This window comes from Triticum dicoccoides, chromosome 4B, assembly GCF_002162155.2.
Source record: "Triticum dicoccoides isolate Atlit2015 ecotype Zavitan chromosome 4B, WEW_v2.0, whole genome shotgun sequence".
Taxonomy (NCBI): domain Eukaryota; kingdom Viridiplantae; phylum Streptophyta; class Magnoliopsida; order Poales; family Poaceae; genus Triticum; species Triticum dicoccoides.
In genome coordinates this window covers 57,246,901-57,270,947 of record NC_041387.1, presented here as the reverse complement: position 1 = coordinate 57,270,947, position 24,047 = coordinate 57,246,901, and the positions used below count along the sequence as shown (strand labels likewise).

The 24,047-nt window shown below is 48.9% G+C and overlaps 2 protein-coding genes and 1 pseudogene across 2 annotated transcripts; 1 reads left to right on the top strand and 2 right to left on the bottom strand.

Annotated features, from left to right (window-relative positions):
• The first annotated feature begins 1,266 nt into the window (after positions 1-1,266).
• Positions 1,267-2,108, top strand: LOC119294979 (50S ribosomal protein L7/L12-like). Its single transcript, XM_037573290.1, has one exon. The coding sequence runs from the start codon at positions 1,352-1,354 to the stop codon at positions 1,844-1,846; it is 495 nt and encodes a 164-aa protein (XP_037429187.1). The 5' UTR covers positions 1,267-1,351; the 3' UTR covers positions 1,847-2,108.
• A 7,360-nt stretch (positions 2,109-9,468) lies between these two features.
• On the bottom strand, positions 9,469-10,019 carry LOC119293331. Its single transcript, XM_037571837.1, has 2 exons — positions 9,923-10,019; positions 9,469-9,804 (listed from the first exon to the last, which is right to left on the bottom strand). Exons 1-2 carry the CDS (start codon positions 9,969-9,971, stop codon positions 9,605-9,607), a joined length of 249 nt encoding a protein of 82 aa, XP_037427734.1. The 5' UTR covers positions 9,972-10,019; the 3' UTR covers positions 9,469-9,604.
• Positions 10,020-17,637: 7,618 nt separating this feature from the next.
• Positions 17,638-18,447, bottom strand: LOC119292500 (annotated as a pseudogene).
• Between the last annotated feature and the right edge of the window lie 5,600 nt (positions 18,448-24,047).

Sequence of the window (24,047 nt, the reverse complement as noted above, 5' to 3'; positions counted from 1 at the left end):
GAGCTATAAGCATCAAACGTTCGAGCCATAGGAGACATATCATTAGTACATATTGTGAACATTGTTCGAGTCGTCAACACATGCACAAACTAATTGTCAATGTTTGGAAAATGGGATTGGGCAAACTAACAAGATAGTGAGGACTAGAGAGAATGTACCGATGAATGAAAACTCTCTCTCTCTCTCTCTCTCTCACACACACACACACACACACACACACAGAGAGAGAGAGCTAGCTGACACTTGTCATGTTGCCTCTCTTGTTGGTTGCACGAGGACTAGTCGCATGCCGATGCAACCACAAATGTGGACCACTGGCCCTTTCAGATCTTGCATCGATTGTAAAGTGAACGCACACACGCAGGACTATAGTGAAACTACCCTGGACATGTGGCGACAACGTCGAACAAGTGTAGCAGAAAAGAAACATGATTGACCTAAATAGTGAATGGTTCCTTTGTCTTTTGATGATGGTTTATGCCAGCTGGATTTTAGCTTCCTACCTATGGCCCCGACCTTGGGAAATTGGAGATTGGGGCTTCACTTTCACGTGATTAGGGGGTGATCCGTGGCGAAGCTAATCATTCGGTGATGATGCATACACATGGCCGCCTAATCGCTATCAAGGGGAAACATTTCATTGGGGGTGAGGGGTCTCACCCCCACTCGCCCCTCTTGGATCCGTCCCTGCCCTTGAAGAATCCCATAATTAGGTAGGTAACAAACTATCTTATTTCTCTTTTTGGCAATAATATGACTTTATTCATCAAAGGACCGGAAGATCGTTTACAATCATGGATGAAATAAAGTCGGGGATGGAATCATCCCAAAACGACGAAGACCTAGTATTAAAGGCAGACTTGGCTAAACAACCACTTCATTTGCCTCTCTAAAGCAATACTGAAGATCATCAACATTACCAAGACTGCTAACAAGTTTTTGTCACAAACAAAGGTTTTACCTCACGTTTGAAAAGAAGTTCAAGCCATCTTTGAATCAGCTACCTAGCTTTATTGACGTACGGCGTTTTCTTCAAGGACCGTGGTATACAAACCAGTTGTCTTCTTCAGATAAATCGCAATACCAATTGTCTTTCTTCAGATATAGTCCTTCTGTACCGAAATACTTGTAGTTGGGGAAACTATCTACAAGTATTTCGGTACACAGGGAGTAAATAGCAAAAGAACTGTCCTCCGATAATTATCCTTCACATACGCCCTCTCCCTTTATTTACGTAGAGCTGTGAATACGTATTCAGTTCATAGCATGTGCTGTCTCGTCTTCCTTCTCCGCCACTCCGCATCGTCAGTCCCCTGATCCCCTCTGTTTCTGCTGACCCACCAAAACCCTAATGGCTTCCCGCCTCCTCCACCTGCGCCGCCTCCTCCCGGCCGCGCGCCCGTCCTGCGCCGCCGCGTTCTCCACCGCCGTCACCCCGACCCCGCGGGTCTCCGGTCTCGTCGACGAGATCTGCGGCCTCAACCTCATCGAGGCATCCTCCCTCGCGGATGCCCTGCGCGGCCGCCTCGGCGTCGACCAGCTCCCTCCCCTAGCCATCCTCATGGGTGGCGCGGCTCCGCTGGCCGGAGATGGCGCTGGGGCCGCCGAGGAGGCGAAACCCAAGGAGGAAAAAATGGCGTTCGACGTGAAGCTGGAGGGGTTCGACGCCGCGGCGAAGCTCAAGATTATCAAGGAGCTGAGGGCGATCACGAGTTTGGGCCTGAAGGAGGCCAAGGAGCTCGTGGAGAAGGCGCCCGCCGTGCTCAAGGCCGGGGTGCCCAAGGAGGAGGCGGAGACCATCGCCGAGAAGATGCGGGCGTTGGGCGCCAAGATTGTTCTCGAGTGAGAGGACGAGATCTCTGTATGCCTTTGCTTCTTGATTTCTTCCTGTTTATTGTACGAAGGAATTAGAGAAATTTTGGAACCAAGGAGTCAATAATTAACGAGACTGACTCTAGATATCCTCTCGTTGATAGTGGAAATGCCAGTTGAGCTTTTGAGATCATGGTTATAGAGTTGATGATAGAGCTTTGAGCTTTGTCTTATGACTGTTTGCTTGAGTGTGAGCAAGGGAGAATGCATTTCTTAGAACAGAGCAATTAGTTTGAGACTGGATTTCTATCTTATCATTGCCAGTAGTGATTTGTTTTTTGCACAGGGTATCTAGGTAATGCATCTTTCATGTATCTGTGTTCTGCTGTTGCTAGGTAGTAGGATGTTGTGAAGTTTGCAGTAACAGGAAGTGAGATTTTAGAGAGGTCTTATTATGTCCGTCAGTGCTTGTTACTAATTCGAAGTTTCGAACTAGACCAAAAGCTTTGATCTAGATGGGAGTAATTAGTTGAAATAGTAATGTGGCCTTCTATATGTTTTGCGCTTCTGCAGTATATGGATACATATGAAATGTTTGAGCTGCTGAGATAGTCCAAGGTACATTTAACTGCAAACTATTTATGTTGTGGTTGAAATGAGACCTTGCTGAAGTACACTTACCGAGGGTGTTGTTGGAGATAACCACAGATGGTATGACTATGTGGAAATGGCTGTGCTTATTAGTTGATTATGTTTGTGAAAATTCTGCTCGGTATACTCTTAGATTTTTTTTAATTTATAATAATTATACTCAGATGGCCTATGTTAATTGGTTTGTGGGGTCAAGCAGAAGTTTATCCCTATTAGTTGAGCGTTCTGTCAGCTATTTATATAGAGATGCCATGAGTTTTCTGAAGTATACTCATGCTTAGCATAAACACTGGAAACAGAGAACCACTTCTCTCTATGCTTTGGGTTACTGTAACACCTGTTAGCTTAGCCTTCTCATTCAGTGACACATAGATTTGTGAAACTGGTCTGTGACACAAGATGCTTGGTTGTTGTTAGGGTCTGGGTGCCTGGCGATTTCTTGTTTTACTTCATTCAGTCACCGACATGTGAAACTACATAGTTGTATTGGTTGGTGCACATACGAGAATTTGAAAACACTCTGACGATGGGGAATATATGTAGCTGCATTTTTCAAGAAGTAAAAATGGCGACTCATGCTCTTTCAATCTCAAATGTATTTTGAATATCTTCCACGCAGGATGCAATTGAAGTTTAAAGATGAAGGATCAATATATATTTTTCCATCTTTTGGTGAAAACTAACACTTGAATTTTTTTTGGCACGAGGAATGCTACTAATTTTGTCAGATCTATAAGATTTAGGCGCTTCTGTTGTGATTTGTAACAGGCGACAAAACCAATCTTTGTTTTAACAGTACAAATTTATCAGTTTTGTAAATCCCTGTCTTCACAATGTTGAAGCATAACTATACAAAGCAGGTAAGCTCCTGCTCCTATGCCCTTGATGTATACTAGTGTCAAAGAAAGGCCAAACTCTTTGCTTCAGTGGTTGCCAATTGCCATTAGCTCCATCATATGAAGAGAAAACGCCTTCCTCGGTGTGCATTGGCAAGAGCAGGTCGCATGGAGAAAGTGGAAAATCGAAATTCTACATAGATATGCAAGCACTGAAATTATGTGTACCAAGGGACCACTCTGAAGACAATACCGAAGCTTTAACCTCTGATTATTGAAGCACCTTTCACATGGGTCTTCTAACTTGCTTTTTATTATAGTTGTGGTAATTGTCATCATCTGGCTTCGTCTGTTTTGATCCATATGTTGTGCTTTTAAACCATCCTGACTGTGCTACAATTTAGACAACCAGATGTATCCTTTTGCCTGTGAAAGTTTGGAGAAAGCAAGGTAGGCATATTACCTTGAAGTGTTGGATCTGTAACATGCTGTAGAGATTTAATACTTTTCCCGAGGAAGAACCAGATTTTGTTAAACAAATTAATGATGCGCAGAATAACCTGTCTAGAATGTATGGTATGACATTTTGATTGTGCAAGGGAATTTACCAGTTAAATATTCTTAAGTATTTCTGTGAAGATTATTGCTGTGCTTGTACCTTGTGTTTTGTGTCTGTTTTGGTTGCTTACTTGTTGCAGCAATGTATATGGGCGTTGAAGTTGGCTGAATCAGCTGTTGATTCTGCCATTTTTTTTTCTGATCTAACAGTCCGGTTTCTATCACATCAGTTTAGCTGCGAACACTGCAACATAGTGCATGACTGCCTGGTCTTATCTTCCGTTTACACGGTGACTACTGAAACTCTGCACTCCGTTAGGCCTTGTTCGGTTGTTTGGGTTTTGTTCCCAACAGGGAACTAATCACCATGGGGTTTGAGTGGATCCATGTTGGTTTCAAACCCACTGCCACTAAATCCCTCCACAACAGGTCAACAGTTGACTGTTTGGTTATACAGGGTGTGATGGGGTTTGTCATGGAAGTAAAGCTAAATCCACAACACAGGCTCTAGAAGACTACATACATTGGACAAAGAAGAATATCACTAAATTCTTGAGAACAAGCACATAATTTGGATAACACGGTGAAAAATTTCAGATTTCTTAAAAAAAACATAATTCATTATAAACGCACCAACATAACATTTGAGAATTTTCTGGTTATAAATTGCCTCCTTGTCGCTACGGCAGCCTCCGTGAACCGTACCAGGAAGACATGTTGTTCCTAGGCCTGAACATGTCGATGATGTAGACGGCCAGGCACATCTGCTACATCAGCTTGGACATGTGGGTACATTCCACAATTGAAAAGTGATAAACTTGACCCGTCAATTCATAACACTCCTAATTCAAAATTTCTGCTAAAAACTGCAATTTTCTGTACCATTTCTTTATGTGCAAGCATTTCTTTGACCATGATTTGCAGCAACCAAAAGGGAACCGAAAACAGGCTAGATAACCAAGGCCTATAAACACATGAGTATTCCTTTCATGAAGCTGTTATGTGAGCAAAATCTCTGCACTCAGCTTCTTGTACATGTAGATTATGTGCAGTTAGGCTTAAGCTAGTTTAATGAAAATGGGATGCAGATATTCAACAGCTTAGTTAGGCTTGACATTGCCGAGTTCATGGTTTTGACAGAGATGAATAACCTAGATCGTGACGACGATGACCTGGTCAGCTATGGCAGGCGGTTCATGTCGTTCTTTGAGGTTTGTAAAGATGCATTTTGTGGTCTGGCACGCCTCAACCTACAGAATTTGAGGTTTGCTGAATCATACATCTCTAGAACTGTGGACTGCGCATTATGCGCGTGTAATTACTCTGTAAATGTCCTTTCTCCCTTCTTAAATGGAAAAGCGCGCAATGCTCTTGCGTGTGCTTGAAAAAATACTTGCAAGCGACTGAAGCATCTACATCTGTTCAGTTGTGACTCTGCAAGTACTGCCAAGCTGCAAGTTGAACACTCGCAGCTCCGTGAGCTTGCTATCATCGATTGTTATTTTGAAAGAGTTGTGCTCAGCCTACTCCCAAAACACACACGAGTGGCCTTTGAGGGATGGATCTCTTTCCAAGATCCGATAAGTTTTGGTCATGTTCCACTGCTTGAGGCTGTAGGCCTCTCCAACGTTGGTCTTAGTTGGCATAGGATGGTTAAGTCAAGCAAGTTTCTTGGGGATATCTCTGTGCGAGACCTGAAGTTGGGATTTGACTGCGAAAAGGTGGTTATTCGTTTTTTTTTTTTGCAGGGCATTGTTGTCAGATTAGGGTTCGACCGGAATAACAGCGTTTTGTTTGCTGTGGCTTCACTTCTTTCCAATCTGGCCACGCTCACCATGTTTGGTTTTCAGTTTGAAGACTACATGGTGAGCTATGTCAGGCGTGTGATCAAATCAGCCGTGAAGCTCCAAGATGCGTGACGTTCCTGTATCATAGACTGGCACAGCAAGTGCCACGGGAAACCTCCGAAGCATTTCTTCTTCCCGTTCACCTGGATGCAGCAGTCCATAGTCAAGGAGAGAATCGCCGAGGGGAACGACTCGTCTGCCCGGATCCATTTTCTGACCGGTGCGGTGATTAGGGCTGATCATCGTGCAAAAATGAAGTATCCGTAATGTGTTACATTTTCACTATTACGTGAAAGCTGAAATTGAATAGTGAGCAGTCCAATGCAAACTGTTTTCTCATCATTGTACTTGTATAGAATCCGAAAATCCTACATCTATGAAGTGTACACTTTACTAGTTTACTTAAACATCCTAACAGTAACCCCTCCCCCCTCCTCTGAATTTCCTCCCTCCGAACTGACCGTTCCTAACGGGTCTGGCTGGGAGTAGCTAGGAAGCACGCAGTTCAACATGATTCCAAGTTTCGGATATTTTTCAAATCCAGGTGGATTCCAATGAATTCAGCAAGTATTCCAGGACACAAACTTGCCGTTCCATTCGTCGGTTGTTCCAAGACACGGTTGCCGCTTTATTGAACTCAAACTCAAACACGAGAGCTCTTTTTTTTTTTTTTTGCAGGTAAAACACGAGAGCTCAAGATGAACACGGCGAACGCGTGCAGTGTACTACGTAGTAGTTTCAGCACTTGGTAGTGGGGCAGTTGTAGGTGGAGCCGTCGTGGAGGAGGAGCACGCAGCCCTTGCCGTTCTTGGGCGCGCACACGCAGTGACACCCCTGGATCACATCCCTGCGGTGATGTTCCCTCCCTGGATGCAGCGGATGGTGTCGCAGGTCGCCCCGGCGTCCCCGAACACCACCAGCCCTGCTCGGTCCACGCAGCGAGGAGCAAAAGCAGGCGCGAAGCGTCAGAGGGAGTGCTTAGCTGAAGCGTGTAAGGCGTACGGATGGGGACGTACCTGAGACTGAGAGGAGGAGGACGAAGGCGAGTGACAGCTTCATGGTGGCAGCCATGCTTGTAGCTTGCGTGCGTGTGTGCTTTCGTGCGCTGCGTTTTGAGTCCGTGCGATCTGTGGTGGTTGCCTCCAGCACCCGTGCGTTTTATACAGAGAAGCTCTGGGTGGTTTGCTATATCGCTTGCTTATCACTCGGCGTATGTACGGCTTTCGTTGGAGTCGATGGATCCGCCGCCCTTTTGACTTTCTGCCGCGTAGTTAAGGCTCGGTAGAGATTTGACACGAAATCACGTGATACGCATGTACTGATATGGAGTACTACGTACGTACGTGCTTGCGTCGTCGGCCATCTGGGACGCGTTTGGTTGCATGCTTGGAGCCCAACCTGGCCCGCGCGGGGCGAAATTAGGCCGTTGCCTGCGTTCACCTTGTGGTCTGTATGGCATGGAAGTTAAACCACCTTCGAGCCAGACCCGCTAGGAACGGTCGATTCAGCCGTTTCCCCCGAGCCAGGCTCGGGCAATGCAGGGGAAGGGAACACGACGCTGGCCACCTGCAACCACGGAGATGGCGCGATCTCCGGGACATTGGGGTCAACCCCCGTTGATCCAATCGCCCTATATAGCCACCCTCATCTCACCGCCCAAACTCTCGCCGCCATTCCCCCCTTTTGAGCTTTCCGTTCCGCGTGGAACGACACCGACGAGCAGGTAAGCGGCGCTTCTTTGATTCGAGTCCTCCTCTTCTCCTACATGTTCCGCGCCTCCTTTCGGTTGCATCGATCGTTGTGAGTTCGATCACCCCCTCCTCTTTACTTACTCGTTCTAGCTAGATCTGTGAGCATGTGATAGGTTGTGACCATGTTGTAGCATTGTACACTATCAAATGAGAATGTCATGTTCTGGTAGCTAGGTGTGATGAATTTGTAGCATGCTAGGAGTTGTTTCCATGCCAGCAAGGATTGGTAGCTAGTGGTGATGAACTTGTAGTATGCTAGTAGTTTCCAAGCATGGTAGTGTGTTAAACTCCTTGGTATAATTTGAGATTGAAGAACATTCATATGTTGCCGTGTTGAACTAGATGATCTGTCTGTACTTGTGTAGTACCCGTTCATATTGTTCATGTGTAGTGCTCGTTCATGCTGTCTATTTTTAGTGTTCGCTCATACTGTCCATGTTTATCGTTCGTTCGTACTGTCGATGTCTAGTGTTCTTCACTCTTGCTGATGCTAGCGCTTGTAAGATATGGGCACGCAAGAGTTTAGTCAGACCATTGTCGTGTCTGAGAGCCGGTTATCAACGTCCTATGCCGAGGAGTCCTAGCATGTCATCAAGGAGCAGATGACTCCCGATTCAGATATTTTCGAGGTGTTTAGTATGGTTTCACCATTTGTGCCTACATCATATGTGTTGGTCGTGTCAAATTGCTACTACTGCGCAAAAGGCAACCATCAAGGCAAAAAGGATGGGAGGGGGAACTCCATGTAATGGTCGTTCCTGTCCACATTAGTGCTTAATAAAATGTGTGAAATCATAGCCAGTGGGGTGAGTACTGATAAAGGCTTTAAGGAGGTGCATTTGAACCTTGTTGCCAAGCAGGTGGTCTAGTTTCGTGGCAGGTCACCTCGACCCAGGTCTAAAACCACCTCAGGAAGTGGAGAGCGAGATGAATCCAAGTGCTCAAGCTCATAGACCTTAGCGACGCGTCATGGGATCACGGGACCTGCTCGATCCTTTCAAAGGCATAGTAGTGCCAAGGCCACATATACAGCGGGCAACTCACGAACCACTTGTTTAAGCCAGTCTACCATGCCAATCACAACTAACCCCTTAAGATCACCCCAAGTTAGCAAAGCTTCCGCGGCCTGGATTCTGTTAACCACCCAACTTGGTGCTTAGAAAACTTATCTTGCATCCAACATCGGGCTCTCGATCAAAGATAGTCCACTCAAACAACCATCATTGTTTCATTTCTTTACTTCCAGTGTTGTTTATCAGTGGTCGCAGCTTGGATCCAGAGTTAGTGGATCATTGAAAGTTTGAAACACATGGCCATTATATTGCATTCTTTTATCGAAGTGCCAATCACTACTACTTCGTTAATGGAAAGCAGCGCTTAGTGCTTCTCAAGAACACAACTCTTCTTGCTTTCTCGTCCAAAGTTAACAAGGAAGAGTGAAAAGTGAGTAGGGCAACACATCTGGTCAATTCTCTGTGCACGCTCGCTGAACTGAATCTATCATGCGCCTAAAATCTTTGATGTGTCTCAGCACATTATGCTCATAGAATTTATTCGAACCGTGCAACGGAATCACAATGCCAAACAATTGGCAATGTTGAAGTAAAAATGAGATTGAGAATGAGCTACTGTTTTTATTGACGATGAGCAAGGCTATATATACAATCCAAGGGATCACATCGTGTAGATGCTACTTTTTCAAAGGCGTTAACCAAGCGATGGTTCGAAAACAGGGATTACTAGAGCTCCGTTCAACTTTTAAGGGGGTGTAATCATTCCTCATTTTAGTAACCATGGAAGTAAATTCAGAGGTGATAAAAGCGGCCGTCAATACCAAAATTATGGTCGTTATTTCCTCACAAAATTCACATCGACACACTGTCCCGCCGCTACAAAAATAACCATTTTGAGCTATTGTTTTGATCATGTGCGCTCACTCGGCTGTTTCCGATACTCCTAGCTAATTCGGTGTTTTTTCGGTTTCCTTTTATGTGCCTGGCCCTGCTATGAAACTTGATCCACAGACTGCGTTCCTTTCGTTATTTATTCCACTGACACAAGCTTACATTATACTTTACTTATTCCACGACACACTTGCAGCTTCATTGAACGGTCTCAAGCCAGCAATGACGAACGCATGTAATTCATCTCAGTACTCCGGCGTGGTGGTGCACTGGTTGGTGGAGCCGCTGTTGAGGTGGAGCACGCAGCCCTTGCCGTCCTTGGGCGCGCACTGGCAGTCGCACCCGTCGAGCTTCTGCCCGGGGTAGTTGTCGCAGGTGATGTGCCCTCCCTGGACGCACACCACGGCGCACGGCGCCTTCTTGGCGTCGCCGAACACCACCAGCCCTGCTCGATCCACGACAATGAACAAGCAAGAGTGAAGCGGTCAGAGAAAGCGTGTCACACAGGTGTGCGTACATGGTCTGAAGCATAAGGAGTCAAGGACACGGTTGGGGAGACATACCGGAGACGAGGAGGAGGAAGGTGATTGTCAGCTTCATGGTGGCAGCCATGCTGGCGTGTGTGTGCGCTTGCTTAATTTCGTGTGTTGCTTTGGGGCCGTGCGATCTGTGTTTGCACTTTGCAGCGCGGCGCCGGTGCGTTTATATAGGGGAGCTGTGGGTGTACGTAGGGCTTTCGGTTCAGCCAAACTGCATGGCGCAAGGTACTGATGTACGTACTCCGGTGCGTACGTGCTTGCGTCGACGCCGGCGTCGTGGATTTCATAACTATGGCCAGGCTTCGCGTTGATCTCAGCACGCTTTGTCCGGCCGATTCGATCCAGGGCGAAGAGTCAGAATAGGTTGCTGACTTGGTCGCGCGCCTCCTCTGACTTGAAGCAGCATCACGTGGCGCGCGGATCTGAGTATGTGAGGGGTGCCGTGCTGGATGGATCCGCGTCCAATCTTTTGCAAGTTGACCGCTCAAAAGTCGCGTCGTGGGGTTCACATAGCGCGGGAGATGAGCTCTGAAGTTAGCAACAACTTTCCTGGCCTGGATTTTGTTGACCTTCTTACCTTGAGCTTGGAAAAGTTTTCTGGCATTCAACATTTTACTCTGGATCACCCGCAAAAAAGAAAATCATTTTACTCTGGATTTTTTTTCCGAAACGGAGGCAAAAGATTTGCCTCATCCATTAATTAAGAAGAAGTTTAGAGTTGCTTTCACAACAGAAAAGCAAGATAAGATACATAGATTCTACTCTCGCGGCATGATGTTTCCCAAGTGTTTCGCACCTGATCCAAAGCCTAGCCTCATTCTTGATGTTACCAAATATGATGGATGGTAGCGTCGATTTTTGTTGGAACACCCTAGCATTTCGCTCACACCAAATAGTCCAGCAAGACAGCATGGTGAGGGTTGCCATTGCCTTCCGATTTGCCACGTTTTCCTCGGACATGTTGATCCACCAATCCTTGATGGAGCGCTCGTCATTCCAGCCAGAAGTGTCCATGCCGTCTAGCCCAAGCCAGTCCTTGATCAAGCCCCAAAGTCTCCTAGTGAAACGACACTTGAAGAAGAGGTGATCCACCGTTTCATTAGCCTACTTGCAAAGAGGACATAAACCGCAATCTGGCCAAGCTCGCTTCTGGAGCCTATCCGCCGTCCAAAGTCGGTTTTGAGTTGCAAGCCATGCAAAAAATTTGACTTTTGGGGGCGCCCAAACCTTCCAGATCGTCTGGACCATGGGTGATCGTGTGGCGCCAAGGAAGTGAGCCTTATATGCCGAGGTCGCGGAGTAGTGACCACTTGTCGTATGCTTCCATATAATGTCATCTTGTATTCCGTCCACAAGGTGAATATACCGAGAGCGAGCCCAAAGAGTCACAATTTGTGTAATGTGCTCCATTGTCCAGTCCATGGGTAATCTAATTTTTTCAAGCCAAGCATCGCCATGCATGGCCTCTCGGACCTTCCACTTTTTTCTCGAGGAGATATCAAAAATGAGCGGTGCCAAGTCCAAGGGCGCCACCCCATTGATCCAAGGTGAATCCCAGAAAGGTGCACGGGCCCCATTGCCAATGATGATGTGCGAAGACGCGCAGAAGAGAGCCCAATCCATCTTGTCGCAAGGGTTGTCAAGGCCAACCCACCTCTTAGTTGGGTCCTTCCATTCGAACCATAGCCATCTAAGTCGTAGCTCCCGCGCAAACTTGGTGAGGTCGATGACACCAAGGCCCCCAAGGTCGGTTGGGCGGCAAACATTGCGCCAATTCACTTTACACTTGGCCTCGGTGGCCTTGTCTGTGCCCGCCCAAAGGAAAGCCCTCTGGATCTTGTTATAGTTACGAAGTGTGCTGGCAGGAGGGTTGAGGGAGATGATGTGGTAGGTCAGCTGTGAAGTGAGGACTGACATGACAAGAGCACATCGCCCCATGGCCGTAATGTTCTGCCCATCCCATGGCACAAGCCGTGCCGCCGCCTTATCTTCAAGAAATTGGAAGTCCCCTTTCCGAAGATGCCAAACCGAAAGTGGTAGACCCAAATATTTGATGGGGAAGGCAACCTTGGTGGCCGGCAGGCTAGCAAGAACCGCATCTAGATCAATAGCCTCACAACGAATTGGGACAACCGAGCTCTTCTAAAAGTTGGTGCATAGGCCCGACACGTTGCCAAAGCAGGTGAGCACCTTTGAGAGGTTCTCAATATCTTCCTTGATAGGGGCCATGAAAACCGCCGCATCATCGGCGTAGAGGGAAGTGCGGAATATTGCCCTCCGTCCTTGAATCTTATGGAAGAGACCATGGGTGGTTGCAAGGTTGAGGATTTTCTGCAGCAGGTCAATCGCGATGACAAAGAGTAATGGTGAGATAGGGTCCCCCTGTCGAAGGCCGCATGCATGCAAGATCGGAGGACCGACCACTCCGTTGAGCAATATCCTTGAGGAGGACGTATGAAGCAAGGCGGTGATCCAGTTGCGAAACTTGGGTGGGAACCCTCTTCTTTGCAAAAGATCAATGATGTACTCCCATCGGACCGAGTCGAATGCCTTCCGGATGTCGAGCTTGAAGAGGAGTGAAGGCGTTTTACTTTTGTGCAGCTTGCGAGCAAGACCCCTCACATACATGAAGTTGTCGTGGATACTTCTCCTTTTGATGAAAGCACTTTGCGCATTGGAGATGAGCGAGTGCATGTGAGGGGCGAGGCGGTTGGCAAGCACCTTAGCGATGATCTTAGGAACGGCATGGATAAGGCTAATAGGTCTATAGTTAGAGATCCCTTCTGCTCCCTCCTTCTTGGGGAGAAGTACCACGTTCGCTGAGTTAAGCCACTCTAGGTTGGCCGTGTGGAGGGTGTCAAAACAGTGGATGACATTCATCAAGTACACTTTGATGATGGGCCAACAGTGCTTGAAGAAGATGCCAGTGAAGCCGTCCGGCCCCGGTGCCTTGCCGCATGGCATCTGATCAATCGCAGCTTTAACTTCCGCTTCGGTGATGGTGGAGTCAAGCTTGCCCAACTCGTGGTCCTGGTCTTCGAGGCCCAGCTCATCCCAATTGAAGTCCATGGACCTCCTGGTCCCTTTTCCAAGAACATTGGAAAAGTGCTCATAGATCAAGTTCTCTTTTTGTTGATGGTCTGTAAACCAACCATTGTTGTGTTGTATCCTGTGAATGTGATTCTTCCTACGTCTCGCGTTCACCCTCCGGTGAAAGAATTTGGTGTTGGCGCCACCCTCTCTCAGATTGAAAATTCTCGCACATTGCTTCTTCCTTGCTCTCTCTAATACCGCCAAACTCACGACCCTCCGTTTGAGCTTGGTCCGCAGATCTTGCTCAGGGATGGAGAGCGCACACCCCTCCTGAGCAGTGTCCAGCCGAAGGATCGTGAGCAGAGCGGCATGGAGGTGCAGCTTAGAGCTGGAGAATAATTTCCTACTCCATTCAGTGAGTCTTAGCCCTGTCTTCTTGAGCTTGTGAAAAAGCCTCTGATAAGGCTCTAAATGATGGCAATCTTCATTCCAAGCGTTAAGCACCACCTCATTAAATCCCGGCATGGACGTCCAAAAATTCTCGAATTTGAAGGTTCGAGGCCTACGGGGCCCACTATCATCCGCAAGAAGAAGGGGACAATGGTCGGACAGCGATGAGGAGAGGGCATGCAGCACATGAGTGCTGAAGGAAGTGTCTCAGTCGACGTTGCAAAAAAATGCATCTAACTTGCACAGAGTCGGGTTATCCCTTTCATTGCTCCAAGTGAACTTGCGGTTCTGAAGATGTATTTCGTTGAGCTCACAAGCATGAAGGGCATTGCGAAAACGGTTGATGCGTGAGCGATTGATTGATATTTCGCTTATTTTTGTCCCTAGCGCGATAGATTTGATTGAAGTCGCCCAACGCGAGCCATTTGATCCCGGGCGCTGGCTTTTGGGCGAGCAGTTCCGCAAAGAATGCGTCTTTGCAAGAAGGTTCAGTTGGGCCATACACCGTAGTGATCTTGAACATATTCCCAGTTGCACGTATGAGAACCATGGCCGAGAGACAGTAGACGGTGCTGACCACGTCCGAAATCTGGACCGCATTGTCGTCCCATAACATCAGTATGCCACCCCTAGTGCCAGTAGCTGGCCGATGAGCAAAGCTGCGGAGCCTATTACCACCCAGGTAAGAGGCAATGAATTGGTCCATATGATCAAGTTTGGTCTCCTGTAGGCAGGCTACATCACAGGTTGTTGCCTCAATGGTCTCATGGACGGTGGAACGCCGATTGACACAGTTTAGGCCCCTTACATTCCAGCAAAGAAAGTTGATGTTTTCTCCTAACATATGGAAACTAGCACAGACCCTAACACAGCCACAGCCCGGCTGAAAGCATCGCCCAGAAGACAATTTGGGCTTCTCTATCTCGCATTCCACACAGGCAGCATGGACAAACACCAAAATAACATCAGGTGGTCTCTACACTCAACCCACCTCACTGTCATGGCATCCAAGCATGCATCCATGAACAACCCCTTATAGTACGTAGACTGAACTACATAATATTGTTCTATCATAAGGAACTATGGAACCCAATGGCAGACAATAGGGACCTAGGCAGACGGCGCCGTTGCCGTGGCCTCATGGTCAATCACAGCCTCGCCCCCGTGGTTGATTAGGGCCTCCTCCACCTCTACAGCAACAGCATCATCTACTTTGAACAAGCCTCGCAAGGCTTCCATGACCGCCTCTGGGAGTTGCTCCTTGAACTGGTCTTCGAACGCCTTCAACGCCTTGTCTGTGATATCCTCCCCGTCTTGCACAATGCCAATCGAGCGGCAGAGCAGCTCCTGCGCCTCCTTGGCCATGGCAGTGGCAACGCCAGCGCCGCGAGCCATGATCCATGCACTGTTGCGTCTCAGCGAGAACCCACCATTGGTGGTGATGTGCATGCTAGCCAGGGTCTTGCGCCTGTGCGTTGGGGCCTTAACTGGGGAGGAAACCGGCAAGGGAAGCAGAGGCTGCTGCCTTGGCTGAAACAGAGCCTCCAATCCCGTTGGAATTGAGCTCTCCACCATAGCAGCCCCAGGCATCAAGGGGGGCGTACGCCTGGGCGTCGTGCTGGAGAGAAGGGGCGGTGTTGGCAAAGCTTCGAACCCAGGAGGACGTGAGCCAGTTGGGGATGGAGTGGCCATGCGCACCGGGGAACAGAGCAGGGCCACCTGCGGGCTCACAACAGCGATTCTGGAAGCGAGAGCAGCGCTCTCAAGTTCGCCGCACTTGGAACGGGGCGAGGGCGGCAACACCGTGGTTGGTGAGAGCGGAGGAGAGGCCTGCGGTGTGAGGCTCTCCGCTGAACGGCGCCTAGCCCCATGCGGCGAGGCCTGCCTCACCGGGCTGCGGCCACGCCCATCAAGCAGCGTGGATGAAGGAGCAATGACGTTGCCCTCCGCCGCACGCACCCCATCAGCGCTGGCCGAGCCAGAACCTGCAAGCATGCGTGGTGGAGACGCTCCTTGCCTGCGCCTCCCATCGCCTCCACCGCCATGACCGGAGTCACGGTCGCGGCCATGGTCATGGTCCCGGGGCTGTCAGGAGAGACTGCGACGGATTCTGGCTCCCCAGCCCTGGCCGTCCCTAGAGTCCTTGCGGCCACGGCATCCTTCATCTTCCCGACGATGGCCGCGGTCACGGTCGTCATCACGGTCCCGCCTATGAGGGTCGACCGTCCTGGAGATGCGCTGCCGCCTGTCCCTCGGCTTTGTTTCGCCATCAACAATGCCCATGTGATAGTCGTATCCCTGGGACACGATGTTTGGCCCTTGGGTCGGGTCCTCGTGGATGGACAGGTGAACAATCACCCTGTGTTCCAGGCCACGCCTCCCGAAGATGGGATCGCCGCCGTTCCTTCCTGGTAGCGTGACCCAGCTCACACGCGGCACGTTGGCTGGGCTGGACGTCCATGCCCATACCGCCAGCACCTCAGTCGCTGTCTTCATCTTGGATGCCGGCTCCACGTAATCCACCGAGCAGGCGGAGCCGATGGACATGGCGATGGGCTGCTCCTCCCAAGCGTGCAGTGGCAACCCCTCGAGGCAGAGCCGCACGTGGTGCCGGTGGTCAACATGCTCGGCATGGGCTTCAAGGCGCCACTGACGGGATCACTTTCTTTATTTCTAGTGTTGTTTATCGAGATCCGTCCACCATAAGGCATAGCAGATTAGCTGCTTGGAGTTGAAGTATCAAGTATGGCGAAGCATATTCGTTGCTTCCATTTTTATTTTTGAAATAAAAATATATTAATATCGCGAAGATATTGATTACACCTAGCTTTTGTGCTAACAAAATGTCTTCAAAACATCCAGAATACACACAGGCCGAAAAAAATGCCTCACCATAGTAATCAACTCCTCTCAGCAGTAGCACACAAACCACCACCAAAGACAACACCCGGAAAATAAAAAATGTCTCCAAAAACAACGCCTTCAAAAAGGTAACTTACAGTACACAAGCGTTGCCTCCAAGATCTGAGGTTTTCACCTGGAGAAAGTCCGAGCTCTCAATACAATACCTCTAGCAAGACAATTGCCTCGCACAACCAATGAATGTGAGACCTTAGGTTTTCACCCTAAAAATCACGACTCGGCACCCGAGGAGCATCACCAAAAATGAAATTCGCCACTGCTGCCACCCCCACTTGTCACTATTGCTTCTGAAAGTTATCAACGCCACCAAGGTTGCCCCCTCCCCCCCGCCTTACTGATCTCCCCCGATCTCCTGATCTTAGCCATCACGACTTTCTCCACCGCTGGCTACGCCATGGAAATCGAGATACCTGCATGTCCCATGGTCTCAACAGACAATGGAGCTTCGCGCCACGCTCTCATGGAGCCGCGTAGGCTGATATGAATGCACACGACCGGAGTCTATCTGATCCATATATGCTTGGTCAACATCTCCAGGAGCAGTTTTGGAACACGTCGACGCCTAGATCGAGGAGGACTGATCATGCAGATCGTTACCGTGAGGCGATAAGAGCACTAGGACAGCCACCACACCGCCACCTCCACCACGCCAACGCCATTGCCGCCACCGCGGAGGACACCAGCTCACACTACCACAGCCTGCGCCGCCAGCTAAAGACGAGCGCCAGATCAAGGCGGATCCCAATCCGCCGCCACCCCCTCGCCTTCACGATGCGCCACCTCGAAGCCTGCCATGCACCGCCAGTCTCGAGCACTGTCGCCGCCGTGGGGATCCGCCGCCGCACCACCGTACCCCTCGCCATCGCGGTGTCCCAGCCCAGCCGCGTCGCTCAGTGGCGGAGGCCATGCGGGAGAATGCGAAATGCCCCATCACCGCCGACGCCGGCCAGGCTTTGCCCAGCCAAGTCCTCTGGAGACGACGAGGGAGGAGGGAGGAAAGGAGGGTGCTTGCAGCGGCAGCAGGAGCACCCTCCCCGTCGCCCATGTGGGAGCAGCGTGGGAGGGTACGTGGGATCCATTGCTTCTAATTAAAGTGAACTGGTTATGTTAGGGTGCCAAGTCTTCTCTCTCGATATGAGTAGCTAGTAGCAATTACATGCACGAATTCAGGATACAGGAATGTGGAAGGAGAGAGTATTTAACCAAAAACTACCACATTTCACGGAAACGTGTCAAAAAACTATCACTTTAAGATTTTGTGCGAAAAACTACCATTTTTTTCCTAATCCGTGGCAAAAAACTACCAAGTCACGAAATCGCTCGCTTCGTCCACGCTAAGCACAAATCTGACTGGTTAGGCCCACGAACCAGGTGCCACCGTGGCCATCCTTCGCGTCGGCGTTCACGCCGAGCACATCCAGTTTCTCCGTCCTCACCTGATCCTCCCTCCTCGTCCGCATCCGCTCCCTCCTCTCGTCCCTCTTCCCCCTCGCCCCGTCCGGGTCGGCCGCCCCAGTGTCGAACAGGGCGCCGCCGCCGCGGGGGGTTTGTTGCTGCCGCTGCCGGTGATCTAGCGTCGGTCGGCCTTCCTCGGGATGCGGCCGCCGTAGGAGGTGTCGAGGAGGCGGAAGTCGAGGCGGCCCCAGCCGTCCTCGTCGGAGAGATCCCAGCCGAAGCGCTCGGCCATCTCCTGGAGGGGGCCGTCGCCGTCGTCGTCATTGTAGATGTAGTCAAACTTGGAGTCGCCGCGGAGGAAGCGGTGCGCGTGCTCCCACTCGACGCGGTCGATGTAGACGGGGTCGTCAAGCACCTCTACACCAGGCGCGCCCAGACCAGCGTGTCCCCATAGTCGAGCTCCGCGACCACCCAGCACAGGTAGGACGGCGGCAGCATGCCGAGCATCTAGCCCTTGTGCTTGCCAAAGTTGATCACGCGGTCCCTCACGGGTCGTGAGGACGCGCCCGGCGCGCCGGCGCCCGCCGCGGCCTCGAGAAGGCGAAGAAGGGGGATCATGGCAGGTCTGGGCAGTGTGGTGGTGGAGCGGCGACGGTGAAGGGGGGGGGGAGAGGCGCCGCTCAGGTTTGGGGTCTCGGCGGCGGCGCCGGGGAGGAAAGGCAGGCCCTTGCGGCGGTGAGCGGGAGCATGGCGTGCTGGCGGCAGCCAGAGAGCGGGGAAGCTTCTGTGAACTCCGGCGCGAAGGATGGCCACAGTGGCACCAGGTTCATGGGCCCAAGCGGTCAGATTTGTGCTTAGCACGGGCGAAGCGAGCGATTTCGCGACTTGGTAGTTTTTTGCCACGGATTAGGAAAAAAGTGGTAGTTTTTCGCACAAAATCGTAAAGTGGTAGTTTTTCGACACATTTCCGTGAAATGTGGTAGTTTTTGGTTAAATACTCGGAAGGAGATGAACACGAAGAAGAGAAGCAGCCGGTGCCGTAGCTGTTTTACTTGATCCACTCCAAACCAGATCCTATTCAGCGCCTAAGGCGCTAGTTATGGGCTTATTCGTAACTGGTGCGTATGCTAAATCTCTCGCCTAGTGTAACTGGCCGGCCCAAAAGTGTCTCTTCCACCGGTTTTGGGAACCGAGAGCAACTAGTTAACAAGCGCTCCTTCGGAGTGCTCATAACAAGCGGTTCGGGAGCGCTCTGCGCGTGATAAGTGTCGCACGCGGAGCGCTCCCACCAGGGAAAACCAGGTGGCGCGGTTGGCTCTCGATTTTCCCTTTCTGGTTTGTGGTTTCATGCATTTTGCAGTTTGACCCTCAAACTACCAGAATTTTCCGTTTTCCCTTTTCGCACGAAAACACACAAAAATACTAGTTCGCGCGGTTGGTTACCTGTTTCCCTTTCTTGTTTCCCTTTTTTTCCCATTATATTTCCATGTAATAGAGATTTATGGGGTAGTTACGGGCGGGGACTACCAACACTATCAAATGTGACCTTTCAAGTAAGGAAAAAAGCAAATTTTTAATGTAAAATGGCAGTCTTCAGAATTGTTCAATCGTGTGACTTCTTTATAGGCACAGGTGAACACTAGGAGAGGCACGGGTGTATAACTTTACTAAATTGAAGAAATGCGCATCCAGCGCGAGGGAACCTCTTGCTCGCCTTTGGCTCATTTAATTTTCATAAACATCTTGAAGGGGGGGCATAGGTCGAAGTTTGTGTTGGTCGTGCAGCGTGCTGGTTCGTGTGCCACGTTGTCCCTCGTGGTGTGACACGGCGCCTCCGGCGCGAGGGAACCTCCTACTCGCCTTTGGCTCGTTTATTTTTCATAAACATCTTGAAGGGGGGGCATAGGTCGAAATGTGTGTTGGTCGTGCAGCGTGCTGGTTCGTGCGGCGCGTTGTCCCTCGTGGTGTGACACGACACCTCCGGCGTGAGGAAACCTCCTAGCAGGTCATGCAAAAGGCAAGCTGCTTTGTTTCAGAAGGCATGTGTTTGAAGAATGTGCAGTCACGTCTACTTAGGAGCTAGGCTTTGTTGATGATATATAGGTTTGTGCGTGCATGCACATGTGTGCATACTATGAAGGCATTGGTATGTTGCCTCCGGAGGCACGGGTTTGAAGCATGTGAAGTCACATGTGCGTAGGAGCTAGCCACGGTTGAGGCGTTCTTGGTATGTATGTGTGTGTGGATATTACCCGAAGGCATGGTGACCCAGGCTTTGGTGGCACAAGGCCATGTCACCTCTGGAGGCACGGGAGGGTGGTCTCCAGAGTCACGCGTAAGGGTATGTGTGTGTGTGTGGATATTGCCCAAAGGCATGGTGACCCAGGCTTTGGTGGCACAAGGCAATGTCACCTCTCGAGGCACGGGAGGGTGGTCTCCAGAGTCACGCGTAAGGGTATGTGTGTGTGTGTGGATATTGCCCAGAGGCATGGTGACCCAGGGTTTGGTGGCACAAGGCCATGTCGCCTCTGGAGGCACGGGAGGGTGTTTTCCTGAGTCACGCATAAGGGTTCGTTTTGGGAGTCACTGCTGTCGTACAAATAAGAAGAGGCATTATTGTTTATAGTTTACTGGCACTCTGTGATGATGTAAGAGGCACTTTTGTCGAAATAGTTCTCTTTTCAACATGAACACGCAATTTCTAACTACATTACCTAGAAATTTGAGCTATTGATAAACTGTTTTGTCACGTCTAGATAGAATTAACCTCGCGGGCTAAATCAAAAGTTTTCGTCTTCATTTTTGCTTAAGATCTTGCTAATCTCGTCACCCATTTCACTAGCTTTTACTTGATTCATCTTGCTATTTAAGAGAATGTACATTGCCTCTGCCCTCCAGTCTTCGACCTCATCCTGTGAAATTTTGCCGAGAAGAAGTGTATTATTAGAGTTTGTGCATATAAGTTGTTTATAAGTAAATATATATAAACTTACTATCAAATCTTCTAGGTCTTCGACAAAATTTTCACCATCGTAGAGGAATGCAAGCTTTAAAACAGAAAATGTTGATTCTCCCTTTTCTATCACTGGAACATCTTGCACGGTACGAATCTGCCATCTTGTACCCTTGGCATTCATTGTTTGTCCTAATATGATGTTGAAGACTTCTTTAAACCTAGGTACCTGGGAATATTGCATTTTGTAATTAATTGTTTTAATATTGCAACTTGTAAAACTGAAAAAATTGTTATGTATAAATGCTTACGATTGCCGACTTATGAACATGATATTCCTGAAACTGTCTTTCTCTTTCTTCTTTAGCATCTTCATTTTCCTGAAGAACTCGACATGCTTCTTTTGGATGCAATTTTTCGATGTCTATCTTTTCTTTCTCAAATTCCTCGTGAGTCGTTTCTCGAGGATCAATAATGTGAACTTTGTGTTTGTATTTGTCCAGCACATATAGTACATAGCGGTCATGCTTCTCCATTGGAATGAATATCTGTGTACAAAATACTTGTTGCTTAGATGACAGTTTAATATAAAGTAATTTAATAGAATGCATATTTTCTGATTTTGTCATGGAGGAAAGGGTTGTTACCATGTTTGCTGTTGAGAGCTTTTTCCGTTGATTTTCCTTGAGATACATGGGAACCAGCTGATTCTTTGTTTTTTGCAATTCATTTTTAAATTTTGTAATACTAGTTTTGTGTTTCTTTAAATCTAATATATGCCGTAAACAATATTTATGATAAAGAACTGTTAGAAAAAAGAGTTGTGTAACAATATAAAAAGAGTATACACAAGATTTTGCTTTTTAAAAGTTTACCTCTGCAAAATTGGGGCCTAATATTACTCTGTCACTCTGTTTTGAATCTTGTCTGCTTTCCCAGATTTCTGCTATGTCATCGAGGACCCTCTTTTCCATTTGATGTGGTATGTTCGTCTGTGCTGGTCTTGGACCAAATACTGACTTCAGTTGGGCTCTAGTAAGTTGCGTGCTTTCACTGACCCTACGGATGCGCCTAAATATAGTTTTGCTGCGACAGGGAGATAAAATAATTTTGGAGGTCACGGTCAGTGAGAAACAGATTCTTACATTATTTTTGGCCTCTGTCCAACTATTTTGAGGTGCAATATAAAACAACTCACTTTTTGTATTCCTCCTGCCAGCTGTCGCTCATGACTAGATGGAAGATGTCGGACGCCTCCTTTGTGTGTTGGAAGTAATGAGAATGTTTTGGATATGGACTGGTGCTTTGTCTTTTTTTCCTTTTTGTTTCATCTGTTTCTGTCAGCGGAAACAGATATGTAATATGTAAGCTCTCGTGATACGGAAGACATTGGTGAACTGTGGGATGGGTAGGTCTCTACAAAAAAAAGATAAGTAGAAATGTTTTTCTTACTTTTGTTGGTGGAAAAGAACTTTGAAGTTTCTGGTTTGAATTCATTGTTTCTTCCAGGTAGTTGCTCGCACTTTACTTGGTTTGTTTCACCAAATATGGCTGTAAAAAGGAACTCTGGTTTCCACTCGGCATCTACGTTGCTTTGCTGCATGGAGGTTGTAAGGGCATATTTATCCCTCAGGTGTTTTGGTGATTGATGACAATGCATTTGCGGACTAATCGTGTGCCTTGAGTTTCTCAGATACTTCATCTCTAGGCATGAGATGATTCGGTGCCCCTCGGAGACTATTGAAGTCGGCGTTGTTCTACGTTTCTCTTTGGTGGATTTGAGTCGTAGGAGAGCCGTACTATTAAGAGGGGGTCCACGTCGGAAAGGTTTGGGTGGAATCAACACGTACACTTGTTTCTCCTTTCCCTACATTTTGGAGCTTCCCTTTGTTATCTAGGTTGTGCGGAAATCTGACGACTACTGCTGTACTTGCGGTAGTACCGCAAGTACACACGGTAGTACCACTGTGTGTCACGGTAGTACCGCTCATCTGGAGCGGTAGTACCGTGGCTCCCAGGCCTTGTGCCGCTCTGGTGCGGTAGTAGGGGCGGATGTAATTTTTTACATCCGCGCCCTCCACGGTAGTACCGCTCATCCAGCGCGGTAGTACCGCGGGGGCCCACGGTAGTATCGCTCCCTAGGAGTCGTAGTACCGTGGCCCTCCTACCTAGTACCGCAGTGTCGCGGTAGTAGGCGCGGATGTAATTTTTTACATCCGCGCCCGCACAGTAGTACCGCGCCTCGCGAGTGGTAGTACCGCATCGGATTTTTGTAGCACCTCAGTTTCAGCGGAAGTAGGCACGAATGTAATTTATTTCATCTGCGCCCTTCCCAGGCTGTGACTTTCCTGCCTAGCGGTAGTACCGCAAGTGGGTGCGGTAGTACCGCGCAAGCGGTAGTACTGCCCCCTTGTCAGGCTAGTTCCGGCCTGTGCTGCTGTTGCGGTAGTACTGTGGTCAGCCACGGTAGTACCGCACAGCCTCGCGGTAGTACCGCGCCCCTGGAGCGGTAGTACCGCGTGTTGCGGGCTGAACATGTGGATAATGGTTGGATTCTTTCCACGACTATATAAGGGGTGTCTTCTACCTCTAGTTGACTACCTCTTCCACCTCTAAGCTCCATTGTTGCTCCAAGCTCCATTTTCACTCGATCTCTCTCCCTAGCCAATCAAACTTGTTGATTTGCTCGGGATTGGGTGACAAGTGCCCGATCTACACTTCCACCACAGGATATTTGATTCCCCCCACTTATCCCTTGCGGATCTTGTTACTCTTGGGTGTCGAGCACCCTAGACGGTTGAGGTCACCTCGAAGCCATACTCCATTGTGGTGAAGCTTCGCGGGATTATTGGGAGCCTCCAAGTGTTGTGGAGATAGCCCCAATCTTGTTTGTAAAGGTCTGGTTGCCGCCTTCAAGGGGTCCAATAGTGGAATCACGGCATCTCGCATTGTGTGAGGGCGTGAGGAGATTACGGTGGCCCTAGTGGCTTCTTGGGGAGCATTGTGCCTCCACACCGCTCTAATGGAGACGTACTTCCCCTTAAAAGGAAGGAACTTCGGTAACACATCCTCGTCTCCACCGGCTCCACTCTTGGTTATCTTATCCCTTTACTTTTGCAAGCTTACTTGTGCTATATCCATTGCTTGCTTGTGTGCTTATTGTCTTTGCATCATATAGGTTGTCCACGTAGTTGCACATCTAGACAACCTATTTCATAGCAAGGTTTAAATTGTTAAAGAAAAGTCTAAAAATTGTTAGTTGCCTATTCACCCCCCCTCTCTAGTCATCCATATCGATCCTTTCAATTGGTATCAGAGCCTCGTCTCTTTATTAAGGACTTTGCCGTCCGAAGAGTATGGTTGACGTCAACGACGGTGCGGAGGAACACTCCGGTG